Raw genomic sequence first — 24,746 nt, forward strand, 5'->3', positions numbered from 1 at the left:
TCTATCCTCCTCTTCCTCTCCATCCTCTGTTTCTCTGTGGTCCTGAATCCCAGTGCTATTGACTCTGTGCTGCTGTCACATACATACACATTATTTATACTTCTCTCTCTCTTTCTCTGTCTCGCTCTCTCTTTCTCTCTCTCTGTCTCTCTCTCCAATTCAATTCAAGGGGCTTTATTGGCATGGCAAACATATGTTAATGTTGCCAAAGCAAGTGAAGTAGATAATATACAAAAGTGAAATAAACAATAAAGAATCAACAGTAAACATTACACTCACAGAAGTTCCAAAAGAATAAAGACATTTCAAATGTCATATTATGTATATATACAGTGTTGTAACGATGTACAAATGGTTAAAGTACAAAAGGGAAAATAAATAAACATAAATATGGGTTGTATTTACAATGGTGTTTGTTCTTCACTGGTTTGCCTTTTCTTGTGGCAACAGGTCACATATCTTGTTGCTGTGATGGCACACTGTGGTATTTCAACCAGTAGATATGGGAGTTTATCAAAATCGGATTTGTTTTCAAATTCTTTGTGGATCGGTATAATCTGAAGGAAATATGTCTCTCTAATATGGTCAAACATTTGGCAGGAGGTTAGGAAGTACAGCTCAGTTTCCACCTAATTTTGGGGGCAGTTTGCACATAGCCTGTCTTCTCTTGAGAGCCAGGTCTGCCTATGACGGCCTTTCTCAATAGCAAGGCTATGCTCACTGAGTCTGTACAGTACATAGTCAAAATTTAGGTCAGCCACAGTGTTCAGGTATTCTGCCACTGTTTACTCTCTGTTTAGGGTCAAACAGCATTCTAGTTTGCTCAGTTTTTTGTTAATTCTTTCCAATGTGTCAAGTAATTATCTTTTTGTTTTCTCATGATTTGGTTGGGTCTAATTGTGCTGCTGTCCTGGGGCTCTGTTTGTGTTTGTGAACAGAGCCCCAGGACCAGCTTGCTAAGGGGACTCTTCTCCAGGTTCATCTCTCTGTAGGTGATGGCTTTGTTATGGAAGGTTAGGGAATCGCTTCATTTTAGGTGGTTGTAGAATTTAACGGCTCTTTGCTGCATTTTGATAATTAGCGGGTATCGTCCTAATTCTGCTCTGCATGCACTATTTGGTGTTTTACATTGTACATTGAGGATATTTTTGCAGAATTCTGCATGCAGAGTCTCAATTTGGTGTTTGTCCCATTTTGTTAATTCTTGGTTGGTGAGCGGACCCCAGATCTCACAACCATAAAGGGCAGTTGGTTCTATAACTGATTTAAGTATTTTTAGCCAGATCCTAATTGGTATGTCGAATTTTATGTTCCTTTTGATGGCATAGAATGCCCTTCCTGCCTTGTCTCTCAGATCGTTCACAGCTTTGTGGAAGTTACCTGTGGCGCTGATATTTAGGCCACGGTATGTATCATTTTTTGTGTGCTCTAGGGCAACGGTGTCAAGATGGAATTTGTATTTGTGGTCCTGGCGACTGGACCTTTTTTTGAACACCATTATTTTGATCTTACTGAGATTTACTGTCAGGGCCCAGGTCTGACATAATCTGTGCAGAAGATCTAGGTGCTACCGTAGGCCCTCCTTGGTTGGTGACAGAAGCACCTGATCATTAGCAAACAGAAGACATTTGACTTCACATTCTAGTAGGGTGAGGCCGGGTGCTGCAGACTGTTCTAGTGCCCTCGCCAAATCGTTGATATATATGTTGAAGAGGGTGGGGCTTAAGCTGCATCCCTGTCTCACCCCACGGCCCTGAGGGAAGAAATGTGTTTTTTGCCAATTTTAACCGCACACTTGTTGTTTGTGTACATGGATTTTATAATGTTGTATGTTTTTCCCCCAACACCACTTTCCATAAATTTGTATAGCAGACCCTTATGCCAAATTGAGTCCAATGCTTTTTTTAAATCAACAAAGCATGAGAAGACTTTGCCTTTGTTTTGCTATGTTTGTTTGTCCCTCCCTCCCTCTCGTCATGCACATAGCATGCAGAAGTAGAAGAAGGCCTAGTCTCATAAGCTGAAGTGAATTGACAGTAGAAGTAATGTCTGTATGGAATACATCTGCTTCCCAAATGGCACCCTATTCTCTACATTGTGCACTACTTCTGACCAGAGCACTATGGTCCCTGGTCTGAAGTAAAATCACATTTTATTGGTTACATACACATATTTAGCAGATGTTATTGTGGGTGTAGTGAAATGCTTGTGTAGTGCACTATATAGCGAACAGGGTGCCATTTGGGACGTATACTGTTTATCAAGGTCAAGCCAGCTATAAGTCTGACAGGATCATCCTTATTCTATAGCACGTTCATCAAGCATTTCAAAAGAACCTCAACCACACATATTTACTACATACAATACACACATAGCTCCTGTCCTCACACACTGTCACACATAGCTCCTGTCCTCACACACATAGCTCCTGTCCTCACACACATAGCTCCTGTCCTCACACACTGCCACACATAGCTCCTGTCCTCACACACTGTCACACACAGCTCCTGTCCTCACACACATAGCTCCTGTCCTCACACACATAGCTCCTGTCCTCACACACATAGCTCCTGTCCTCACACACTGTCACACATAGCTCCTGTCCTCACACACTGTCACACATAGCTCCTGTCCTCACACACTGTCACACATAGCTCCTGTCCTCACACACTGTCACACATAGCTCCTGTCCTCACACACTGTCACACATGGCTCCTGTCCTCACACACTGTCACACATGGCTCCTGTCCTCACACACTGTCACACATAGCTCCTGTCCTCACACACTGTCACACATAGCTCCTGTCCTCACACACTGTCACACATGGCTCCTGTCCTCACACACTGTCACACATAGCTCCTGTCCTCACACACTGTCACACATACTCCTGTCCTCACACACTGTCACACATGGCTCCTGTCCTCACACACTGTCACACATAGCTCCTGTCCTCACACACTGTCACACATAGCTCCTGTCCTCACACACTGTCAAACATAGCTCCTGTCCTCACACACTGTTACACATACAGTGAGGGAAAAAAGTATTTGATCCCCTGCTGATTTTGTATGTTTGCCCACTGACAAAGAAATGATCAGTCTATAGTTTTAATGGTAGGTTTATTTGAACAGTGAGAGACAGAATAACAACAAAAAAATCCAGAAAAACGCATGTCAAAAATGTTATAAAATGATTTGCATTTTAATGAGGTAAATAAGTATTTGACCCCTCTGCAAAACATGACTTAGTACTTGGTGGCAAAACCCTTGTTGGCAATCACAGAGGTCAGAAGTTTCTTGTAGTTGGCCACCAGGTTTGCACATGTCTCAGGAGGGATTTTGTCCCACTCCTCTTTGCAGATCTTCTCCAAGTCATTAAGGTTTCGAGGCTGACGTTTGGCAACTCCAACCTTCAGCTCCCTTCACAGATTTTCTATGGGATTAAGGTCTGGAGACTGGCTATGCCACTCCAGGACCTTAATGTGCTTCTTCTTGAGCCACTCCTTTGTTGCCTTGGCCGTGTGTTTTGGGTCATTGTCATGCTGGAATACCCATCCACGACCCATTTTCAATGCCCTGGCTGAGGAAAGGAGGTTCTCACCCAAGATTTGATGGTATATGGCCCCGTCCATTGTCCCTTTGATGCGGTGAAGTTGTCCTGTCCCCTTAGCAGAAAAACACCCCCAAAGCATAATGTTTCCACCTCCATGTTTGACGGTGGGGATGGTGTTCTTGGGGTCATAGGCAGCATTCCTCCTCCTCCAAACACGGCGAGTTTAGTTGATGCCAAAGAGCTCCATTTTGGTCTCATCTGACCACAACACTTTCACCCAGTTGTCCTCTGAATCATTCAGATGTTCATTGGCAAACTTCAGACGGGCATGTATATGTGCTTTCTTGAACAGGGGGACCTTGCGGGCGCTGCAGGATTTCAGTCCTTCACGGCGTAGTGTGTTACCAATTGTTTTCTTGGTGACTATGGTCCCAGCTGCCTTGAGATCATTGACAAGATCCTCCCGTGTAGTTCTGGGCTGATTCCTCACCGTTCTCATGATCATTGCAACTCCACAAGGTGAGATCTTGCATGGAGCCCCAGGCCGAGGGAGATTGACAGTTATTTTGTGTTTCTTCATTTTGCGAATAATCACACCAAATGTTGTCACCTTCTCACCAAGCTGCTTGGCGATGGTCTTGTAGCCCATTCCAGCCTTGTGTAGGTCTACAATCTTGTCCCTGACATCCTTGGAGAGCTCTTTGGTCTTGGCCATGGTGGAGAGTTTGGAATCTGATTGATTGATTGCTTCTGTGGATAGGTGTCTTTTATACAGGTAACAAACAGATTAGGAGGACTCCCTTTAAGAGTGTGCTCCTAATCTCAGCTCCTTACCTGTATAAAAGACACCTGGGAGCCAGAAATCTTTCTGATTGAGAGGGGGTCAAATACTTATTTACCTCATTAAAATGCAAATCAATTTATAACATTTTGACATGCTTTTTTTTTTGGTTATTCTGTCTCTCACTGTTCAAATAAACCTACCATTAAAATTATAGACTGATCATTTCTTTGTCAGTGGGCAAATGTACAAAATCAGCAGGGGATCAAATACATTTTTCCCTCACTGTATGTCACCACACCAAGAGACGTCACCACACTACACCAAGAGACAGATCACCACACTACACCAAGAGACATGTCACCGCACCAAGAGACATATCACCACACTACACCAAGAGACATATCACCACACTACACCAAGAGACATGTCACCACACCAAGAGACATGTCACTACACCAAGAGACATGTCACTACACCAAGAGACATGTCACCACACCAAGAGACATGTCACTACACCAAGAGACATGTCACCACACCAAGAGACATATCACCACACCAAGAGACATGTCACTACACCAAGAGACATGTCACCACACTACACCAAGAGACATGTCACTACACCAAGAGACATGTCACCACACCAAGAGACATATCACCACACTACACCAAGAGACATATCACCACACCAGGAGACATGTCACCACACCAAGAGACAGATCATCACACCAAGAGACATATCACCACACTACACCAAGAGACATGTCACCACACCAAGAGACATATCACCACACCACACCAAGAGACATATCACCACACTACACCAAGAGACATATCACCACACCAAGAGACATGTCACCACACCAAGAGACATGTCACCACACCAAGAGACATGTCACCACACCAAGAGACATGTCACTACACCAACAGACATGTCACCACACTACACCAAGAGACAGATCACCACACCAAGAGACATATCACCACACTACACCAAGAGACATGTCACCACACCAAGAGACATATCACCACACTACACCAAGAGACATATCACCACACCAAGAGACATGTCACTACACCAAGAGACATGTCACCACACCAAGAGACATGTCACCACACTACACCAAGAGACATATCACCACACTACACCAAGAGACATATCACCACACCAAGAGACATGTCACCACACCAAGAGACGTCACCACACTACACCAAGAGACAGATCACCACACTACACCAAGAGACATGTCACTACACCAAGAGACATGTCACCACACTACACCAAGAGACATGTCACCACACTACACCAAGAGACATGTCACCACACCAAGAGACATGTCACTACACCAAGAGACATGTCACCACACTACACCAAGAGACATGTCACCACACCAAGAGACATATCACCACACTACACCAAGAGACATATCACCACACCAAGAGACATGTCACTACACCAAGAGACATGTCACCACACCAAGAGACATGTCACCACACTACACCAAGAGACATATCACCACACTACACCAAGAGACAGATCACCACACTACACCAAGAGACAGATCACCACACCACACCAAGAGACATATCACCACACTACACCAAGAGACATGTCACCACACTACACCAAGAGACATATCACCACACTACACCAAGAGACATATCACCACACCAAGAGACATATCACCACACCAAGAGACAGATCACCACACCAAGAGACATGTCACCACACTACATCAAGAGACATATCACCACACCAAGAGACATATCACCACACCAAGAGACATATCACCACACTACACCAAGAGACATATCACCACACTACACCAAGAGACATATCACCACACCAAGAGACAGATCACCACACTACACCAAGAGACATATCACCACACCAAGAGACAGATCACCACACCAAGAGACATATCACCACACCACACCAAGAGACATATCACCACACCAAGAGACAGATCACCACACTACACCAAGAGACAGATCACCACACCAAGAGACAGATCACCACACTACACCAAGAGACATGTCACCACACCACACCAAGAGACATGTCACCACACCAAGAGACAGATCACCACACCAAGAGACATATCACCACACCACACCAAGAGACATATCACCACACTACACCAAGAGACATGTCACCACACCAAGAGACAGATCACCACACCAAGAGACATGTCACCACACCACACCAAGAGACATGTCACCACACCACACCAAGAGACATATCACCACACCAAGAGACATGTCACCACACCAAGAGACATATCACCACACTACACCAAGAGACAGATCACTACACCAAGAGACATATCACCACACTACACCAAGAGACATGTCACCACACCACACCAAGAGACATATCACCACACCAAGAGACATGTCACCACACCAAGAGACATATCACCACACCAAGAGACATGTCACCACACCAAGAGACATATCACCACACCAAGAGACAGATCACCACACTACACCAAGAGACATATCACCACACCAAGAGACATATCACCACACCAAGAGACATATCACCACACTACACCAAGAGACATATCACCACACTACACCAAGAGACATATCACCACACCAAGAGACATATCACCACACTACACCAAGAGACATGTCACTACACCAAGAGACATGTCACCACACTACACCAAGAGACATATCACCACACTACACCAAGAGACATATCACCACACCAAGAGACATGTCACCACACTACACCAAGAGACAGATCACCACACCAAGAGACATGTCACCACACTACACCAAGAGACAGATCACCACACTACACCAAGAGACAGATCACCACATCACCCTAAGAGACAGATCACCACATCACCCTAAGAGACAGATCACCACATCACCCTAAGAGACAGATCACCACACCAGGAGACAGATCACCACACCAGGAGACAGATCACCCCACCACACCAGGAGACAGATCACCCCACCACTCCAGGAGACAGATCACCCCACCACTCCAGGAGACAGATCACCCCACCACTCCAGGAGACAGATCACCCCACCACACCAGGAGACAGATCACCCCACCACTCCAGGAGACAGATCACCCCACCACTCCAGGAGACAGATCACCCCACCACTCCAGGAGACAGATCACCCCACCACTCCAGGAGACAGATCACCACTCCAAGAGACAGATCACCACTCCAAGAGACAGATCACCCCACCACTCCTGGAGACAGATCACTACACCAAGAGACAGTCAACTGGCTATGCCACCTACACACGATGGAAATATATTCTATGGCTTGATTCCATGATTGCTGAGTTTTGCATTTCTGTCCTGTAGATAATTGCCTCAACTCAATAGAGGCAGAGACTGTCACACATACATACATACTGTAACACACACACACACACACACACACACACACACACACACACACACACACACACACACACACACACACACACACACACACAGGAAGCAAAAAGCACACAGACTTTTACATATATGCATTATTTCACATTCCCATAGCTTTGTAATACAGCAGTAATTCAGTCTGTGTGGGTGAATATCATTTAGCCCAACAGTGTGTACGTTACTGTGTGTGTGTATCATCCCACCAGCTCACAGCCACAATGCCTGCCTCTTACCTCAGGCTTCACTGCCAGGGAATGCCATGAGTGGGAAGACAGAACACACACACATTCCTCTAGTGGGATGAACTGACACGCACAAACACACACACAGAGACATACACGCATGCATATACACGTCCACGCACACACACGCACACACACTCCTAGTGGGATGGAATGATATAAAGGAACAGTTATTTAGAAAAGAAAGGAGAGAAGAACCTCTGGAGGGAGAGAGGGGGAGAGAGAGAGAGAGAGAGAGAGAGAGGAGTGGTGGGGAGGGGATCAGGGGTTGGGTGTGTCTGTGTGTGTCTGTGTGTGTGTGTGTGTGTGTGTGGTGTGTGTGTGTGGTGTGTGTGTGTGTGTGTGTGTGTGTGTGTGTGTGTGTGTGTGTGCGTGCGTGCGTGCGTGCGTGCGTGCTGTTATCACCGTGACAACCCCTGCCCAGCAGCAGTGCTAGGGTCCAGAGAATGCCCAGTGAATGGGTCCTGTGTCTGCTGAGTTGGTAGGCTGGTACCAAGCACTGGGGACCAACCAACAGACAAAGGTTGTGATTTAGCCTTTAGGCCAGGGGATAGTGATGGTGATGGGGGAGTAGGAGGCTGTGAACGGCTGGGCTGTCACTGTGGCACTCCTGGAACGCTGGGGCAGAGGACTGGCATTATGGTTTACAATACAGGGAGGGGACTGAGTCAGAGAGAGGGAGGGAGGGAGGGGATGGGGGGTAGAGAGAGAGAGACAGAGGGTGGTAGTGGTATGGGTTATAAGACAGGGATGTGTCTGTGGGTAATAGTAAGGGGGAAGAGAGAGGGAGGGGGTAGAGAGAGAGACAGAGGGTGGTAGTGGTATGGGTTATAAGACAGGGATGTGTCTGTGGGTAATAGTAAGGGGGAAGAGAGAGGGAGGGGATAGAGAGAGAGAGAGACAGAGGGTGGTAGTGGTATGGGTTATAAGACAGGGATGTGTCTGTGGGTAATAGTAAGGGGGAAGAGAGAGGGAGGGGGTAGAGAGAGAGACAGAGGGTGGTAGTGGTATGGGTTATAAGACAGGGATGTGTCTGTGGGTAATAGTAAGGGGGAAGAGAGAGGGAGGGGGTAGAGAGAGAGGCAGAGGGTGGTAGTGGTATGGGTTATAAGACAGGGATGTGTCTGTGGGTAATAGTAAGGGGGAAGAGAGAGGGAGGGGATAGAGAGAGAGAGAGACAGAGGGTGGTAGTGGTATGGGTTATAAGACAGGGATGTGTCTGTGGGTAATAGTAAGGGGGAAGAGAGAGGGAGGGGGTAGAGAGAGAGACAGAGGGTGGTAGTGGTATGGGTTATAAGACAGGGATGTGTCTGTGGGTAATAGTAAGGGGGAAGAGAGAGGGAGGGGGTAGAGAGAGAGGCAGAGGGTGGTAGTGGTATGGGTTATAAGACAGGGATGTGTCTGTGGGTAATAGTAAGGGGGAAGAGAGAGGGAGGGGATAGAGAGAGAGAGAGACAGAGGGTGGTAGTGGTATGGGTTATAAGACAGGGATGTGTCTGTGGGTAATAGTAAGGGGGAAGAGAGAGGGAGGGGGTAGAGAGAGAGAGTATCACGTGTTGATGTCACATGCACAACAAGTACAGTGAAATGTCTTTCTATCAAATTCAAAATCCAACAATGCACTAATCAATAACAATGTAATACTAGAGAAAAACACACACAACATGGCACCAGGACCAACGTAGGAGGAGATGGGCAGGAGAGACGGACAGAGGGGTGGAGGATAGGGTGATGGACAGGAGGGGGAGGGGTAGTTGAGGTGTCTATGACAGAGACCTTTCTCTCTGCATCTCATAGAGCTCTCTCTATGTGTGTGTGTGTGTGTGTGTGTGGTGTGTGTGTGTGTGTGTGTGTGTGTGTGTGTGTGTGTGTGTGGAATGCTTCTGCCAGTCCCAGTGACACACAGACAGAAGGCTATTATAATGTGCCTCTTATGTCACTGCTGCTCCTGGGGTCTTTAGGGAGAACAGTGCTCTGGCAGTCGTCAGTCAGTCAGTCAGTCAGTCAGTCGGATGACACTACAGACATGCCTGGCGGTCGGAGAGAGATTGGAAGATTAGAAGAGGCGGTTGGTTGGACACACGGACAGAGAGAGAGAGAGTCATGCCTGACCAGAACACATGGCGTTGCTGGCCATGGCGCTCAGAGAAGGAGAACATATCTTCTAGAACCTCACCAGACAACATCGGGACAGCAGAGGGACTGCTCTTCTGTCTTCTATGTTCAACATACAGAGAAGGACCCTGCTGGTTGAGATTCCTGCTATGTTGCCTTAGACAGAGCTGAGACTCAGTCTATAGAGGAGAGACAGAGCTGAGACCCAGTCTATAGAGGAGACAGAGCTGAAACCCAGTCTATAGAGGAGACAGAGCTGAGACCCAGTCTATAGAGGAGACAGAGCTGAAACCCAGTCTATAGAGGAGAGACAGAGCTGAAACCCAGTCTATAGAGGAGACAGAGCTGAGACCCAGTCTATAGAGGAGACAGAGCTGAGACTCAGTCTATAGAGGAGACAGAGCTGAAACCCAGTCTATAGAGGAGACAGAGCTGAGACCCAGTCTATAGAGGAGACAGAGCTGAAACCCAGTCTATAGAGGAGACAGAGCTGAGACCCAGTCTATAGAGGAGACAGAGCTGAAACCCAGTCTATAGAGGAGAGACAGAGCTGAAACCCAGTCTATAGAGGAGACAGAGCTGAGACCCAGTCTATAGAGGAGACAGAGCTGAAACCCAGTCTATAGAGGAGAGACAGAGCTGAAACCCAGTCTATAGAGGAGACAGAGCTGAGACCCAGTCTATAGAGGAGACAGAGCTGAGACTCAGTCTATAGAGGAGACAGAGCTGAGACCCAGTCTATAGAGGAGACAGAGCTAAGACCCAGTCTATAGTGGAGACAGAGCTGAAACCCAGTCTATAGAGGAGACAGAGCTGAGACCCAGTCTATAGAGGAGACAGAGCTGAAACCCAGTCTATAGAGGAGACAGAGCTGAGACCCAGTCTATAGAGGAGACAGAGCTGAAACCCAGTCTATAGAGGAGAGACAGAGCTGAAACCCAGTCTATAGAGGAGACAGAGCTGAGACCCAGTCTATAGAGGAGACAGAGCTGAGACCCAGTCTATAGAGGAGACAGAGCTAAGACCCAGTCTATAGAGGAGACAGAGCTGAGACCCAGTCTATAGAGGAGACAGAGCTGAAACCCAGTCTATAGAGGAGACAGAGCTGAGACCCAGTCTATAGAGGAGACAGAGCTGAAACCCAGTCTATAGAGGAGACAGAGCTGAAACCCAGTCTATAGAGGAGAGACAGAGCTGAAACCCAGTCTATAGAGGAGACAGAGCTGAGACCCAGTCTATAGAGGAGACAGAGCTGAGACCCAGTCTATAGAGGAGACAGAGCTGAAACCCAGTCTATAGAGGAGACAGAGCTGAGACCCAGTCTATAGAGGAGACAGAGCTGAGACCCAGTCTATAGACGAGACAGAGCTGAGACCCAGTCTATAGAGGAGACAGAGCTGAGACCCAGTCTATAGAGGAGAGGAGACAGTACAGTCTGTGTGACAGTTGGGAGGAAAGTTCATGGACGGGGTTCTGGAACATGTTTAGTTTTGGAACAGTGTGAGGACGATGCATTGTGATGAGAGAGAGAGGGAGAGAGAGAGGGAGGGAGGGACACAGGGAGAGAGAGAGAGAGAGGGAGCAGGCAGCTTGTTCAGCTGTGTGAGGGCTCGTAGGGTTAAACCCTGTGGAGGGTTGGCTGACGTGGCCTCAGCAGTCATGGGTTCTTCTCTCTCACACACACCGGGACTGGGGCCATGGACTCTCACACACACTTGCGGTGGCTGGTCTCTCATCACTCCTATGGACGGGGAGAGGTTTTCTCCACACACTCATACCGTCCTCTCTGGGACCGGACCCATTCACCGCACACAGACCAGCACCGTACACACACACACGGTGCTCTACCTCAGGGTGGACGGCTGGCCGCTCCGCCACTCCAGCTACTTTATCTTCATCACCACCTTCACCATCATCATCATCTCTAAATTATGAGGATTCGTCAAGGTACTTGTTTTTAGTAATATGATGCTCTATTCTGTAGGAGTTGACAGATAGACAGACTGGGGTTATTTAGGAGGAGTTGAACCATGGCTCGAGTCCAAAATGGCACCCTATTCCCTACTTAGTGCACTACTTTTGACAAGAGTCCCATGAGCCCTGGTCAAAATTAGTGCACTAAATAGAGAATAGGGTGCCAGTTGGGACTAAGACCATGCTAGCTGACAGCATAGTGCCTCTCTCTCTGTCTCTCTGTTGTTCTTCCTGTTGCACTCCAGTGGTCTTCTGTTTTTATCTCTGTATTCACATTGTATTACTTATGCATTTCTCTTTAATCTCATTCTGATATTGGGATGTGATGTGTGGTAACAACCCAGACTTTACTGTTTATCTTTATTACTGCCCCTCTCTTCCTCTCTCCCTCCGTCCCTGTCTCCCTCTCTTCCTCTCTCCCTGTCTCCCTCCGTCCCTGTCTCCCTCTCTTCCTCTCTCCCTGTCTCCCTCCGTCTCCCTCTCTTCCTCTCTTCCTGTCTCCCTCCGTCTCCCTTTCTTCCTCTCTCCCTGTCTTCCTCTCTCCCTGTCCTCCTTCTCCCTGTCTCCCTATCCTCCTTCTCCCTCTCCCCCTGTCTCCCTATCCTCCTTCTCTCCCTGTCTCCCCATCCTCCCTCTCTCCCCCCATCTCCCTGTCTCCCTCTCTTCCTGTCTCCCTGTCTCCCACTCTCCCCATCTTACTCATCCTCTCCCCCTCTCTCTCCCTCTCTCCCGCTCTCCTTCTCGCCCTCTTCCTCTCCCGCTCTCCTTCTCGCCCTCTCTTACTTCATCCTGTCTTCATTCTAACAATCTAGAAGTCTAACAATTGCAATGTGTCTAACTCTCTCTCTCCCCCCTCTCTCTGCAGTCCAGCTGTTGAAATCATCAGAGCTGGGTCGCCACAGTCTACTATATGTGAAGGAGATAGGACATGGTTGGTTTGGCAAGGTGAGCTGCACCCCGGATTATCTTCTTAACACATACTAACGACACAGAAACCCCTCCTCCCAAAGTCTGTAGCTGGGTTCTGATTCGCTACCCTTGTTCCTGAAGTATGCACAAGCTCACTTCCCCTCATGGATGTACAGTAAAGACATTGTTTAAGCATGGACCAGTTAGAGGGAGGTTTCACCATGTATTATACCAGTCCATTCCTGTATTGTTTAAGCATGGACCAGTTAGAGGGAGGTTTCACCATGTATTATACCAGTCCATTCCTGTAATGTTTAAGCATGGACCAGTTAGAGGGAGGTTTCACCATGTATTATACCAGTCCATTCCTGTAATGTTTAAGCATGGACCAGTTAGAGGGAGGTTTCACCATGTATTATACCAGTCCATTCCTGTAATGTTTAAGCATGGACCAGTTAGAGGGAGGTTTCACCATGTATTATACCAGTCCATTCCTGTAATGTTTAAGCATGGACCAGTTAGAGGGAGGTTTCACCATGTATTATACCAGTCCATTCCTGTATTGTTTAAGCATGGACCAGCTACTGTAAGTTGATCTGGATAAGATTGTCTGCTAAATGACAAAAAATGTCAATATAAAATGTTCTGAGGGTGAGTGAGAGAATGAGTGTACACTTTAGGGAGAATAAGGGTAAAGATTGGGACAAGACGGCAGCCTGTGTCTTTCCCTATGTCCTCCCTCTTCCAGGTTTCCTCCATGTTACTGTCAGTATCCCAAATGGCACCATATTCCCTATATAGTGCACTACTTTGGCCCAAAGCCTTATGGGCCCTGGTCAAACGTAGTGCACTATATAGGGAATGGGGTGCCATTGGAGACACACTACTGTGTGCTGTGAGGTAGTGTGTGTGGAATGTGTGTGTAATGTGGTGTTGATCTTATTAGGGCCACAAGCTGACCTACAGCCTTGTCTGTCTGAGAGCTGGGACTATCTACACGTCACACTGAATTCCATTCCATCTGCATTGCTTCCTGAGACAAAGCTTTTTAGTTAGTGCTGAACTGTACGTTTTGCTCTTCCCTCTGTCTCTCCGTTGCCCCCTGTCTTTACCATGTTAACTACTGTAAATGTGTGTGTGTGTGTGTGTGTGTGTGTGTGTGTGTGTGTGTGTGTGTGTGTGTGTGTGTGTGTGTGTGTGTGTGTGTGTGTGTGTGTGTGTGTGTGTGTGTGTGTGTGTGTGTGTGTGTGTGTGTGTGTTTGGGTCCTGTTTTAGGCTATCTTGGGGCAGGTGAATGCAGGTCTCAGGTAGTGGTAAAGGAACTGATCTCTGTCTGTGTCTCTGTGGGTCCTGTATAGGTTCTCTTGGGGCAGGTGAATGCAGGTCTCAGGTAGTGGTAAAGGAACTGATCTCTGTCTGTGTCTCTGTGGGTCCTGTATAGGTTCTCTTGGGGCAGGTGAATGCAGGTCTCAGCACCACCCAGGTGGTGGTCAAGGAGCTGAAGGCCAGTGCCAGTGTCCAGGACCAGATGCACTTCCTGGAAGAGGCACAGCCATACCGGTCAGAACCACAGCAATATGGATCTCATACCCTGTATACCCCACCCTTTGCATCCAGTACAATTAATTCATGAATTAATCAATCAAATCGGTGACTGAATGCCTATACATGGTTACCCTGCTACCTCTTTCCATGTGATCTGACTGTATGTTCACTATAAACTATGACTGTAAACGTGACTGTTGAACTATGACCCATCTCCTCTCCCTCCCCCTTCCCCCAGTGCCCTCCAGAACCCAGCCCTCCTGCAGTGCCTGGCACAGTGCTCAGAGGTTACACCCTACCTACTGGTCATGGAGTTCTGTCCTCTGGTGAGAGAAACCTCCCCGAGCCCCCTAAACCCTAACCCCTATCTCAGAGGTCACAACCACCTGCTATATGGAGTTATCTGGTGGTGGAATACAGTATTGTTACAGCCAGGGACAATCTGCTCTCTACCCTTTCCTCTGGGTTTGCAGAAGGGTCTGAGCTTCCACCATATTGATAACACCCTTACAGATCAGAGCTTCTACCATATTGCTAACACCTTACAGATCAGAACTTCTACCATATTGATAACACCCTTACAGATCAGAACTTCTACCATATTGATAACACCCTTACAGATCAGAGCTTCTACCATACTGCTAACACCTTACAGATCAGAGCTTCTACCATACTGCTAACACCTTACAGATCAGAGCTTCTACCATATTGATAACACCCTTACAGATCAGAGCTTCCACCATATTGATAACACCCTTACAGATCAGAGCTTCTACCATATTGCTAACACCTTACAGATCAGAACTTCTACCATATTGATAACACCCTTACAGATCAGAACTTCTACCATATTGATAACACCCTTACAGATCAGAGCTTCTACCATATTGCTAACACCTTACAGATCAGAGCTTCTACCATATTGCTAACACCTTACAGATCAGAGCTTCTACCATATTGATAACACCTTACAGATCAGAGTTTCCACCATACTGCTAACACCTTACAGATCAGAGCTTCTACCATACTGCTAACACCTTACAGATCAGAGCTTCTACCATACTGCTAACACCTTACAGATCAGAGCTTCTACCATACTGCTAACACCTTACAGATCAGAGCTTCTACCATATTGATAACACCTTACAGATCAGAGCTTCTACCATATTGCTAACACCTTAGAGATCAGAGCTTCTACCATATTGCTAACACCTTACAGATCAGAGTTTCCACCATATTGATAACACCTTACAGATCAGAGCTTCTTCCATATTGCTAACACCTTACAGATCAGAGTTTCCACCATACTGCTAACACCTTACAGATCAGAGTTTCCACCATACTGCTAACACCTTACAGATCAGAGTTTCCACCATATTGCTAACACCTTACAGATCAGAGCTTCCACCATATTGATAACACCCTTACAGATCAGAGTTTCCACCATATTGATAACACCTTACAGATCAGAGTTTCCACCATACTGCTAACAGACATAGAAGGAGAAGTGGATGAGGGCAAGTTGTGACGGGTTATTATACAGACATACATTACAAACATAGGTTTTGTGTATCCCAGATGGCATCCTATATTCATATCTACTGCACTACTTTTGACCATATTCCCTATATAGTGCACTAGGGAATATGGTGATATAGAGTGCCAAATCATTTTATGACATCACTTCCTGTCCTGGTCATCAGGGCGACCTGAAGAGTTACCTGCGCAGCTGTCGGGCGGCTGACTCCGTGACCCCTGATCCCCTGACCCTCCAGCGAATGGCGTGCGAGATTGCCTCGGGCCTGCTGCACCTGCACAAACACAACTTCATTCACAGGTGGGTTAGTGGACACCTTCACAAATACAACTTCACTCACAGGTGGGTTAGTGGACACCTGCACAAACACAACTTCATTCACAGGTGGGTTGGTGGACACCTGCACAAACAACTTCATTCACAAGTGGGTTGGTGGACACCTGCACAAACACAACTTCCTTACGAACTCGAGTCCTAATGAAAGTCCTAGAACATATCAATCATTCCATAGCAATATGTTTCTGATATGTTGTAGTGAAGAACAACGATATATACACTATGAACGGTAGCATACATGTTGTAGTGAAGAGCAACGATATATATACTGTATGAACGGTAGCATACATGTTGTAGTGAAGAGTAACGATATATACACTGTATGAACGGTAGCATACATGTTGTAGTGAAGAGTAACGATATATACACTGTATGAACGGTAGCATACATGTTGTAGTGAAGAACAACGATATATACACTGTATGAACGGTAGCATACATGTTGTAGTGAAGAACAACGATATATACACTGTATGAACGGTAGCATACATGTTGTAGTGAAGAGTAACGATATATACACTGTATGAACGGTAGCATACATGTTGTAGTGAAGAGTAACGATATATACACTGTATGAACGGTAGCATACATGTTGTAGTGAAGAACAACGATATATACACTGTATGAACGGTAGCATACATGTTGTAGTGAAGAACAACGATATATACACTGTATGAACGGTAGCATACATGTTGTAGTGAAGAGTAACGATATATACACTGTATGAACGGTAGCATACATGTTGTAGTGAAGAACGATATATACACTGTATGAACGGTAGCATACATGTTGTAGTGAAGAGTAACGATATATACACTGTATGAACGGTAGCATACATGTTGTAGTGAAGAACAACGATATATACACTGTATGAACGGTAGCATACATGTTGTAGTGAAGAGTAACGATATATACACTGTATGAACGGTAGCATACATGTTGTAGTGAAGAGTAACGATATATACACTGTATGAACGGTAGCATACATGTTGTAGTGAAGAGCAACGATATATACACTGTATGAACGGTAGCATACATGTTGTAGTGAAGAACAACGATATATACACTGTATGAACGGTAGCATACATGTTGTAGTGAAGAACAACGATATATATACTGTATGAACGGTAGCATACATGTTGTAGTGAAGAACAACGATATATATACTGTATGAACGGTAGCATACATGTTGTAGTGAAGAGCAACGATATATACACTGTATGAACGGTAGCATACATGTTGTAGTGAAGAACAACGATATATACACTGTATGAACGGTAGCATACATGTTGTAGTGAAGAACAACGATATATACACTGTATGAACGGTAGCATACATGTTGTAGTGAAGAACAACGATATATACACTGTATGAACGGTAGCATACATGTTGTAGTGAAGAACAACGATATATACACTGTATGAACGGTACCATACATGTTGTAGTGAAGAGTAACGATATATACACTGTATGAACGGTAGCATACATGTTGTAGTGAAGAGTAACGATATATACACTGTATGAACGGTAGCATACATGTTGTAGTGAAGAGTAACGATATATACACTGTATGAACGGTAGCATACATGTTGTAGTGAAGAGTAACGATATATACACTGTATGAACGGTAGCATACATGTTGTAGTGAAGAGTAACGATATATACACTGTATGAACGGTAGCATACATGTTGTAGTGAAGAGTAACGATATATACACTGTATGAACGGTAGCATACATGTTGTAGTGAAGAACAACGATATATACACTGTATGAACGGTAGCATACATGTTGTAGTGAAGAACAACGATATATACACTGTATGAACGGTAGCATACATGTTGTAGTGAAGAGTAACGATATATACACTGTATGAACGGTAGCATACATGTTGTAGTGAAGAGTAACGATATATACACTGTATGAACGGTAGCATACATGTTGTAGTGAAGAACAACGATATATACACTGTATGAACGGTAGCATACATGTTGTAGTGAAGAACAACGATATATACACTGTATGAACGGTAGCATACATGTTGTAGTGAAGAACAACGATATATACACTGTATGAACGGTAGCATACATGTTGTAGTGAAGAACAACGATATATACACTGTATGAACGGTAGCATACATGTTGTAGTGAAGAACAACGATATATACACTGTATGAACGGTAGCATACATGTTGTAGTGAAGAACAACGATATATACACTGTATGAACGGTAGCATACATGTTGTAGTGAAGAGTAACGATATATACACTGTATGAACGGTAGCATACATGTTGTAGTGAAGAGTAACGATATATACACTGTATGAACGGTAGCATACATGTTGTAGTGAAGAGCAACGATATATACACTGTATGAACGGTAGCATACATGTTGTAGTGAAGAACAACGATATATACACTGTATGAACGGTAGCATACATGTTGTAGTGAAGAACAACGATATATATACTGTATGAACGGTAGCATACATGTTGTAGTGAAGAGCAACGATATATATACTGTATGAACGGTAGCATACATGTTGTAGTGAAGAGCAACGATATATACACTGTATGAACGGTAGCATACATGTTGTAGTGAAGAACAACGATATATACACTGTATGAACGGTAGCATACATGTTGTAGTGAAGAACAACGATATATACACTGTATGAACGGTAGCATACATGTTGTAGTGAAGAACAACGATATATACACTGTATGAACGGTAGCATACATGTTGTAGTGAAGAACAACGATATATACACTGTATGAACGGTAGCATACATGTTGTAGTGAAGAACAACGATATATACACTGTATGAACGGTAGCATACATGTTGTAGTGAAGAACAACGATATATACACTGTATGAACGGTAGCATACATGTTGTAGTGAAGAGTAACGATATATACACTGTATGAACGGTAGCATACATGTTGTAGTGAAGAGTAACGATATATACACTGTATGAACGGTAGCATACATGTTGTAGTGAAGAGTAACGATATATACACTGTATGAACGGTAGCATACATGTTGTAGTGAAGAGTAACGATATATACACTGTATGAACGGTAGCATACATGTTGTAGTGAAGAACAACGATATATACACTGTATGAACGGTAGCATACATGTTGTAGTGAAGAGTAACGATATATACACTGTATGAACGGTAGCATACATGTTGTAGTGAAGAACAACGATATATACACTGTATGAACGGTAGCATACATGTTGTAGTGAAGAGTAACGATATATACACTGTATGAACGGTAGCATACATGTTGTAGTGAAGAGTAACGATATATACACTGTATGAACGGTAGCATACATGTTGTAGTGAAGAACAACGATATATACACTGTATGAACGGTAGCATACATGTTGTAGTGAAGAGTAACGATATATACACTGTATGAACGGTAGCATACATGTTGTAGTGAAGAACAACGATATATACACTGTATGAACGGTAGCATACATGTTGTAGTGAAGAGTAACGATATATACACTGTATGAACGGTAGCATACATGTTGTAGTGAAGAGTAACGATATATACACTGTATGAACGGTAGCATACATGTTGTAGTGAAGAACAACGATATATACACTGTATGAACGGTAGCATACATGTTGTAGTGAAGAACAACGATATATACACTGTATGAACGGTAGCATACATGTTGTAGTGAAGAACAACGATATATACACTGTATGAACGGTAGCATACATGTTGTAGTGAAGAACAACGATATATACACTGTATGAACGGTAGCATACATGTTGTAGTGAAGAGTAACGATATATATACTGTATGAACGGTAGCATACATGTTGTAGTGAAGAACAACGATATATACACTGTATGAACGGTAGCATACATGTTGTAGTGAAGAACAACGATATATACACTGTATGAACGGTAGCATACATGTTGTAGTGAAGAGTAACGATATATACACTGTATGAACGGTAGCATACATGTTGTAGTGAAGAACAACGATATATACACTGTATGAACGGTAGCATACATGTTGTAGTGAAGAACAACGATATATACACTGTATGAACGGTAGCATACATGTTGTAGTGAAGAGTAACGATATATACACTGTATGAACGGTAGCATACATGTTGTAGTGAAGAACAACGATATATACACTGTATGAACGGTAGCATACATGTTGTAGTGAAGAACAACGATATATATACTGTATGAACGGTAGCATACATGTTGTAGTGAAGAGTAACGATATATACACTGTATGAACGGTAGCATACATGTTGTAGTGACATAAAACAGATAGAGGGAACTGAATCAGGATGATCTGGAGGATGTTGAAGGATCTGGTCTCACTCTGACACATACCACCCTAGATACAACTGGGACTGTGCAGGACTGTCTCCAAATGAACATGATATTGAGGATATTATATACATCACAATTTAAATAAATGTTAAATAAAAATATGGAAATATGTAAGGATATGACTGAAGCTGTGTTGCTCTGGAGCTCCCCCTGTTGGTCTGTCCCGGTAACAACATCCTGGTGCTGCCTGAGTGACTCTCACCAACTCCAGCATCAGTGATTTTGTTGCCGGGGGGAACCTCTCTCTCCTTGTTACCATGGTAGCAGCCAATCGGTGTGCTGAGGAGCTGACGATAAGTAGAGTTAAGATCAACAAAATCTCGCTGCCTGTGTAGTAGTCAGAAATAGCTTCAGAGAAAAATTTGAAATCCACATAGCTACAGTACTTGCAGTACTTACCTACCAGTAAATTACACCCGTACTTTATGCTATTGAGCAGTAAATGTTGTGAAGCATCATGTTTTCCTGTGGTACAATACATTCAATAACAATGATTGAATGGAATTGGTTTCTTGTGATACGATGTTATTGCAGTCAGAGTAGTATTACATATGGTTTAGTCTGGTCTGGTGAATGGGTGGCAAGTAGCCTAGCGGTTAAGACCGTTGGGCCAGTAACTGAAAGGTCGCTGGTTCGAATCCCTGAGCTGACTAGGTGAAAAATCTGTCTGGGCCCTTGAGCAAGGCACTAACCCTGATTGCTCCTGTAAATCTCTCTGGATAAGAGAGTCTGTTAAATGACTATAATGTGATGAAGTGTTCCTCCCTCTCCTCTTTACAGTGACCTGGCCTTAAGGAACTGCCTTCTGACCTCAGAGATGACAGTAAAGATAGGAGACTATGGCCTCTCACACAGCAGATACAAGGTGAGCCTACAGTATTAACCAGTCTTGGTGATGTACAGTAATAAACCAGTCTTGGTGAGTCTACAGTAATTAACCAGTCTTGGTGAGTCTACAGTAATAAACCAGTCTTGGTGAGTCTACAGTAATAAACCAGTCTTGGTGAGTCTACAGTAATAAACCAGTCTTGATGAGTCTACAGTAATAAACCAGTCTTGATGTGTCTACAGTAATAAACCAGTCTTGATGAGTCTACAGTAATAAACCAGTCTTGGTGAGTCTACAGTAATAAACCAGTCTTGGTGAGTCTACAGTAATAAACCAGTCTTGATGAGTCTACAGTAATAAACCAGTCTTGATGAGTCTACAGTAATAAACCAGTCTTGGTGAGTCTACAGTAATAAACCAGTCTTGATGAGTCTACAGTAATTAACCAGTCTTGGTGAGTCTACAGTAATTAACCAGTCTTGGTGAGTCTACAGTAATAAACCAGTCTTGGTGATCTACAGTAATAAACCAGTCTTGATGAGTCTACAGTAATAAACCAGTCTTGATGAGTCTACAGTAATAAACCAGTCTTGGTGATCTACAGTAATAAACCAGTCTTGGTTATATTGTATTTTATTATGTATTTTTCTACATACTGAATAGGGGGTGGGGCAGAAGAATAGTTTCCATTGTAACAGACAGACGATAAAGTAGTATTTCCTTCAAATTATTCTGCTCTATTCTACTCTACTCTGTAGGATGACTACTTTGTGACTCCAGACCAGATCTGGGTGCCGCTGCGTTGGATCGCCCCAGAGCTCATAGACGAGGTGCATGGTAACCTACTAGTGGTGGACCAGACTAAGGACAGCAACGTCTGGTGAGCAGGGGGGAGGGGTCAGGGGTCAGGGTGTAGGTATGAATGGTGTCAGCACCATACACTATGGTTGACTCAGCCCCTACAGTGTTATTGTTAAGGTCAACGATACAGCTCTTCAACCAAACCTAGCCTGGTCCCAGATCAGTTTGTGCTCTTTCCAACTCCATAGCTCATTGTCAATCCAGATGTGACATGACAATGAGTGACAAGGAGTTGTCATGACAGCACAAACACACTGGGACTAAATAAAGGCTAATCAAAACCTGCTACATCTAATCAAACCTCTATTGAATAGGGATCGGTGTTTTCCCTGCCTAAGAGAAACTCTGGGATCTGGTGTCCAGAGTTTTTCCTAGTCAGGCCACATGGTCAACTATGAAGTTCCTCATCAGAAGATGTTACTTCATGGGTTAGTCTCTGTTCTAGGTCTGGGAGTGACTACCTGAAGACGTTACTTCATGGGTTTGTCTCTGTTCTAGGTCTCTGGGAGTGACTATCTGAAGACGTTACTTCATGGGTTTGTCTCTGTTCTAGGTCTCTGGGAGTGACTATCTGAAGACGTTACTTCATGGGTTAGTCTCTGTTCTAGGTCTCTGGGAGTGACTATCTGAAGACGTTACTTCATGGGTTTGTCTCTGTTCTAGGTCTCTGGGAGTGACTATCTGAAGACGTTACTTCATGGGTTTGTCTCTGTTCTAGGTCTCTGGGAGTGACTATCTGAAGACGTTACTTCATGGGTTTGTCTCTGTTCTAGGTCTCTGGGAGTGACTATCTGAAGACGTTACTTCATGGGTTTGTCTCTGTTCTAGGTCTCTGGGAGTGACTATCTGAAGACGTTACTTCATGGGTTTGTCTCTGTTCTAGGTCTCTGGGAGTGACTATCTGAAGACGTTACTTCATGGGTTTGTCTCTGTTCTAGGTCTCTGGGAGTGACTATCTGAAGACGTTACTTCATGGGTTTGTCTCTGTTCTAGGTCTCTGGGAGTGACTATCTGAAGACGTTACTTCATGGGTTTGTCTCTGTTCTAGGTCTCTGGGAGTGACTATCTGAAGACGTTACTTCATGGGTTTGTCTCTGTTCTAGGTCTCTGGGAGTGACTATCTGAAGACGTTACTTCATGGGTTTGTCTCTGTTCTAGGTCTCTGGGAGTGACTATCTGAAGACGTTACTTCATGGGTTTGTCTCTGTTCTAGGTCTCTGGGAGTGACTATCTGAAGACGTCACTTCATGGGTTTGTCTCTGTTCTAGGTCTCTGGGAGTGACTATCTGGGAGTTGTTTGAGTTGGGGAACCAGCCGTACAGACACTACACTGACAGACAGGTCCTGACCTACGCTGTGAAGGAACAGCAGCTCAAACTAACCAGGCCCCGGCTCAAAGTACCCCTGGCTGAGCGCTGGTGAGTACACACACACACAGATACACGCATGCACACATACATGCATGAATGCACTAATGCGCACACACACACAAGTGTACAAACGCATGCGCACATGGGCGGGATACGCCACAATCCTTTGGTCTGTAACCAATCATTAGTACTCCCTATCCTCATATCAACCAATCAATGCCTTTTATACTGGCGCACTAACCAACCATTAGTCTTCTTCTCCTGACATGGGTTGTAATCAATACCTCATTTACCTGGCTATGAGCCTCTCATTTTGTCAGGACCATATAATACATATTTCTGGCATCTCACACATACAGTACACAACACTTTTGCATTCATCCTTCTGTGGATGTCTGGCAAATAGTGTTCCTTTTATCAAGCATGTTACTCATTTAAAACAATAAAAAGTATTTAATGCTGACACACACAGGCACACACCTTCCTATATGCTAACCAATCTTTCCAATCACAGTTTCTGTATCTGGCTTGCATATATCCTTGTCAGATTGTAAGACTGGCGGCCAGTAACAGCTGACAAAGGACTTTCTCATCATATTGCTGTTTCCTAAATCAATTCCATGGTAGCTGCCTCATTTCAGTGTGATACAGCAATTTTTCATAATAAATGGACTATTGCTGAACCTCCAGAATTACATAGTAACACTTCTTCATCCCTTCCCCAACCCTCTGCCCTCTCTTTCTCTCTCCCTTCCTCCCTCCCTCCGTCTGTCGCTCCCTCCCACTCTCCCTCCGTCTGTCTGTTGCTCCCTCCCTCCGTCCGTCCCTCCCTCCGGCCCTCCCTTTCTCTCCCTTCCTTCCTCCCTCCCTCCGTCTGTCGCTCCCTCCCACTCTCCCTCTCTCCCTCCGTCT

The 24,746-nt window shown here is 44.7% G+C and overlaps 1 protein-coding gene across 2 annotated transcripts in view; it reads left to right on the forward strand.

The window, feature by feature from the left end:
* LOC106606284 (serine/threonine-protein kinase LMTK1-like) overlaps window positions 1-24,746 on the forward strand; it is an 83,201-nt gene that overhangs the window by 44,311 nt on the left and 14,144 nt on the right. Inside the window, exons 1-8 of one of the 2 annotated variants that reach the window (XM_045715733.2) lie at window positions 11,377-12,047; window positions 12,940-13,019; window positions 14,425-14,543; window positions 14,767-14,854; window positions 16,232-16,365; window positions 21,555-21,639; window positions 22,362-22,483; window positions 23,733-23,882. In XM_045715733.2, coding sequence (XP_045571689.2) covers window positions 12,032-12,047; window positions 12,940-13,019; window positions 14,425-14,543; window positions 14,767-14,854; window positions 16,232-16,365; window positions 21,555-21,639; window positions 22,362-22,483; window positions 23,733-23,882 — 794 coding nt within the window. In that variant the 5' untranslated portion in view covers window positions 11,377-12,031. Of the gene's footprint in view, window positions 1-11,376; window positions 12,048-12,939; window positions 13,020-14,424; window positions 14,544-14,766; window positions 14,855-16,231; window positions 16,366-21,554; window positions 21,640-22,361; window positions 22,484-23,732; window positions 23,883-24,746 lie in introns of those variants that run through there. The other variant, XM_045715729.2, reaches the window with a different exon arrangement.

This window comes from Salmo salar, chromosome 03 (genome assembly GCF_965601325.2).
Source record: "Salmo salar chromosome 03, fSalSal1, whole genome shotgun sequence".
In the NCBI taxonomy this organism is placed as follows: Eukaryota; Metazoa; Chordata; class Actinopteri; order Salmoniformes; family Salmonidae; genus Salmo; species Salmo salar.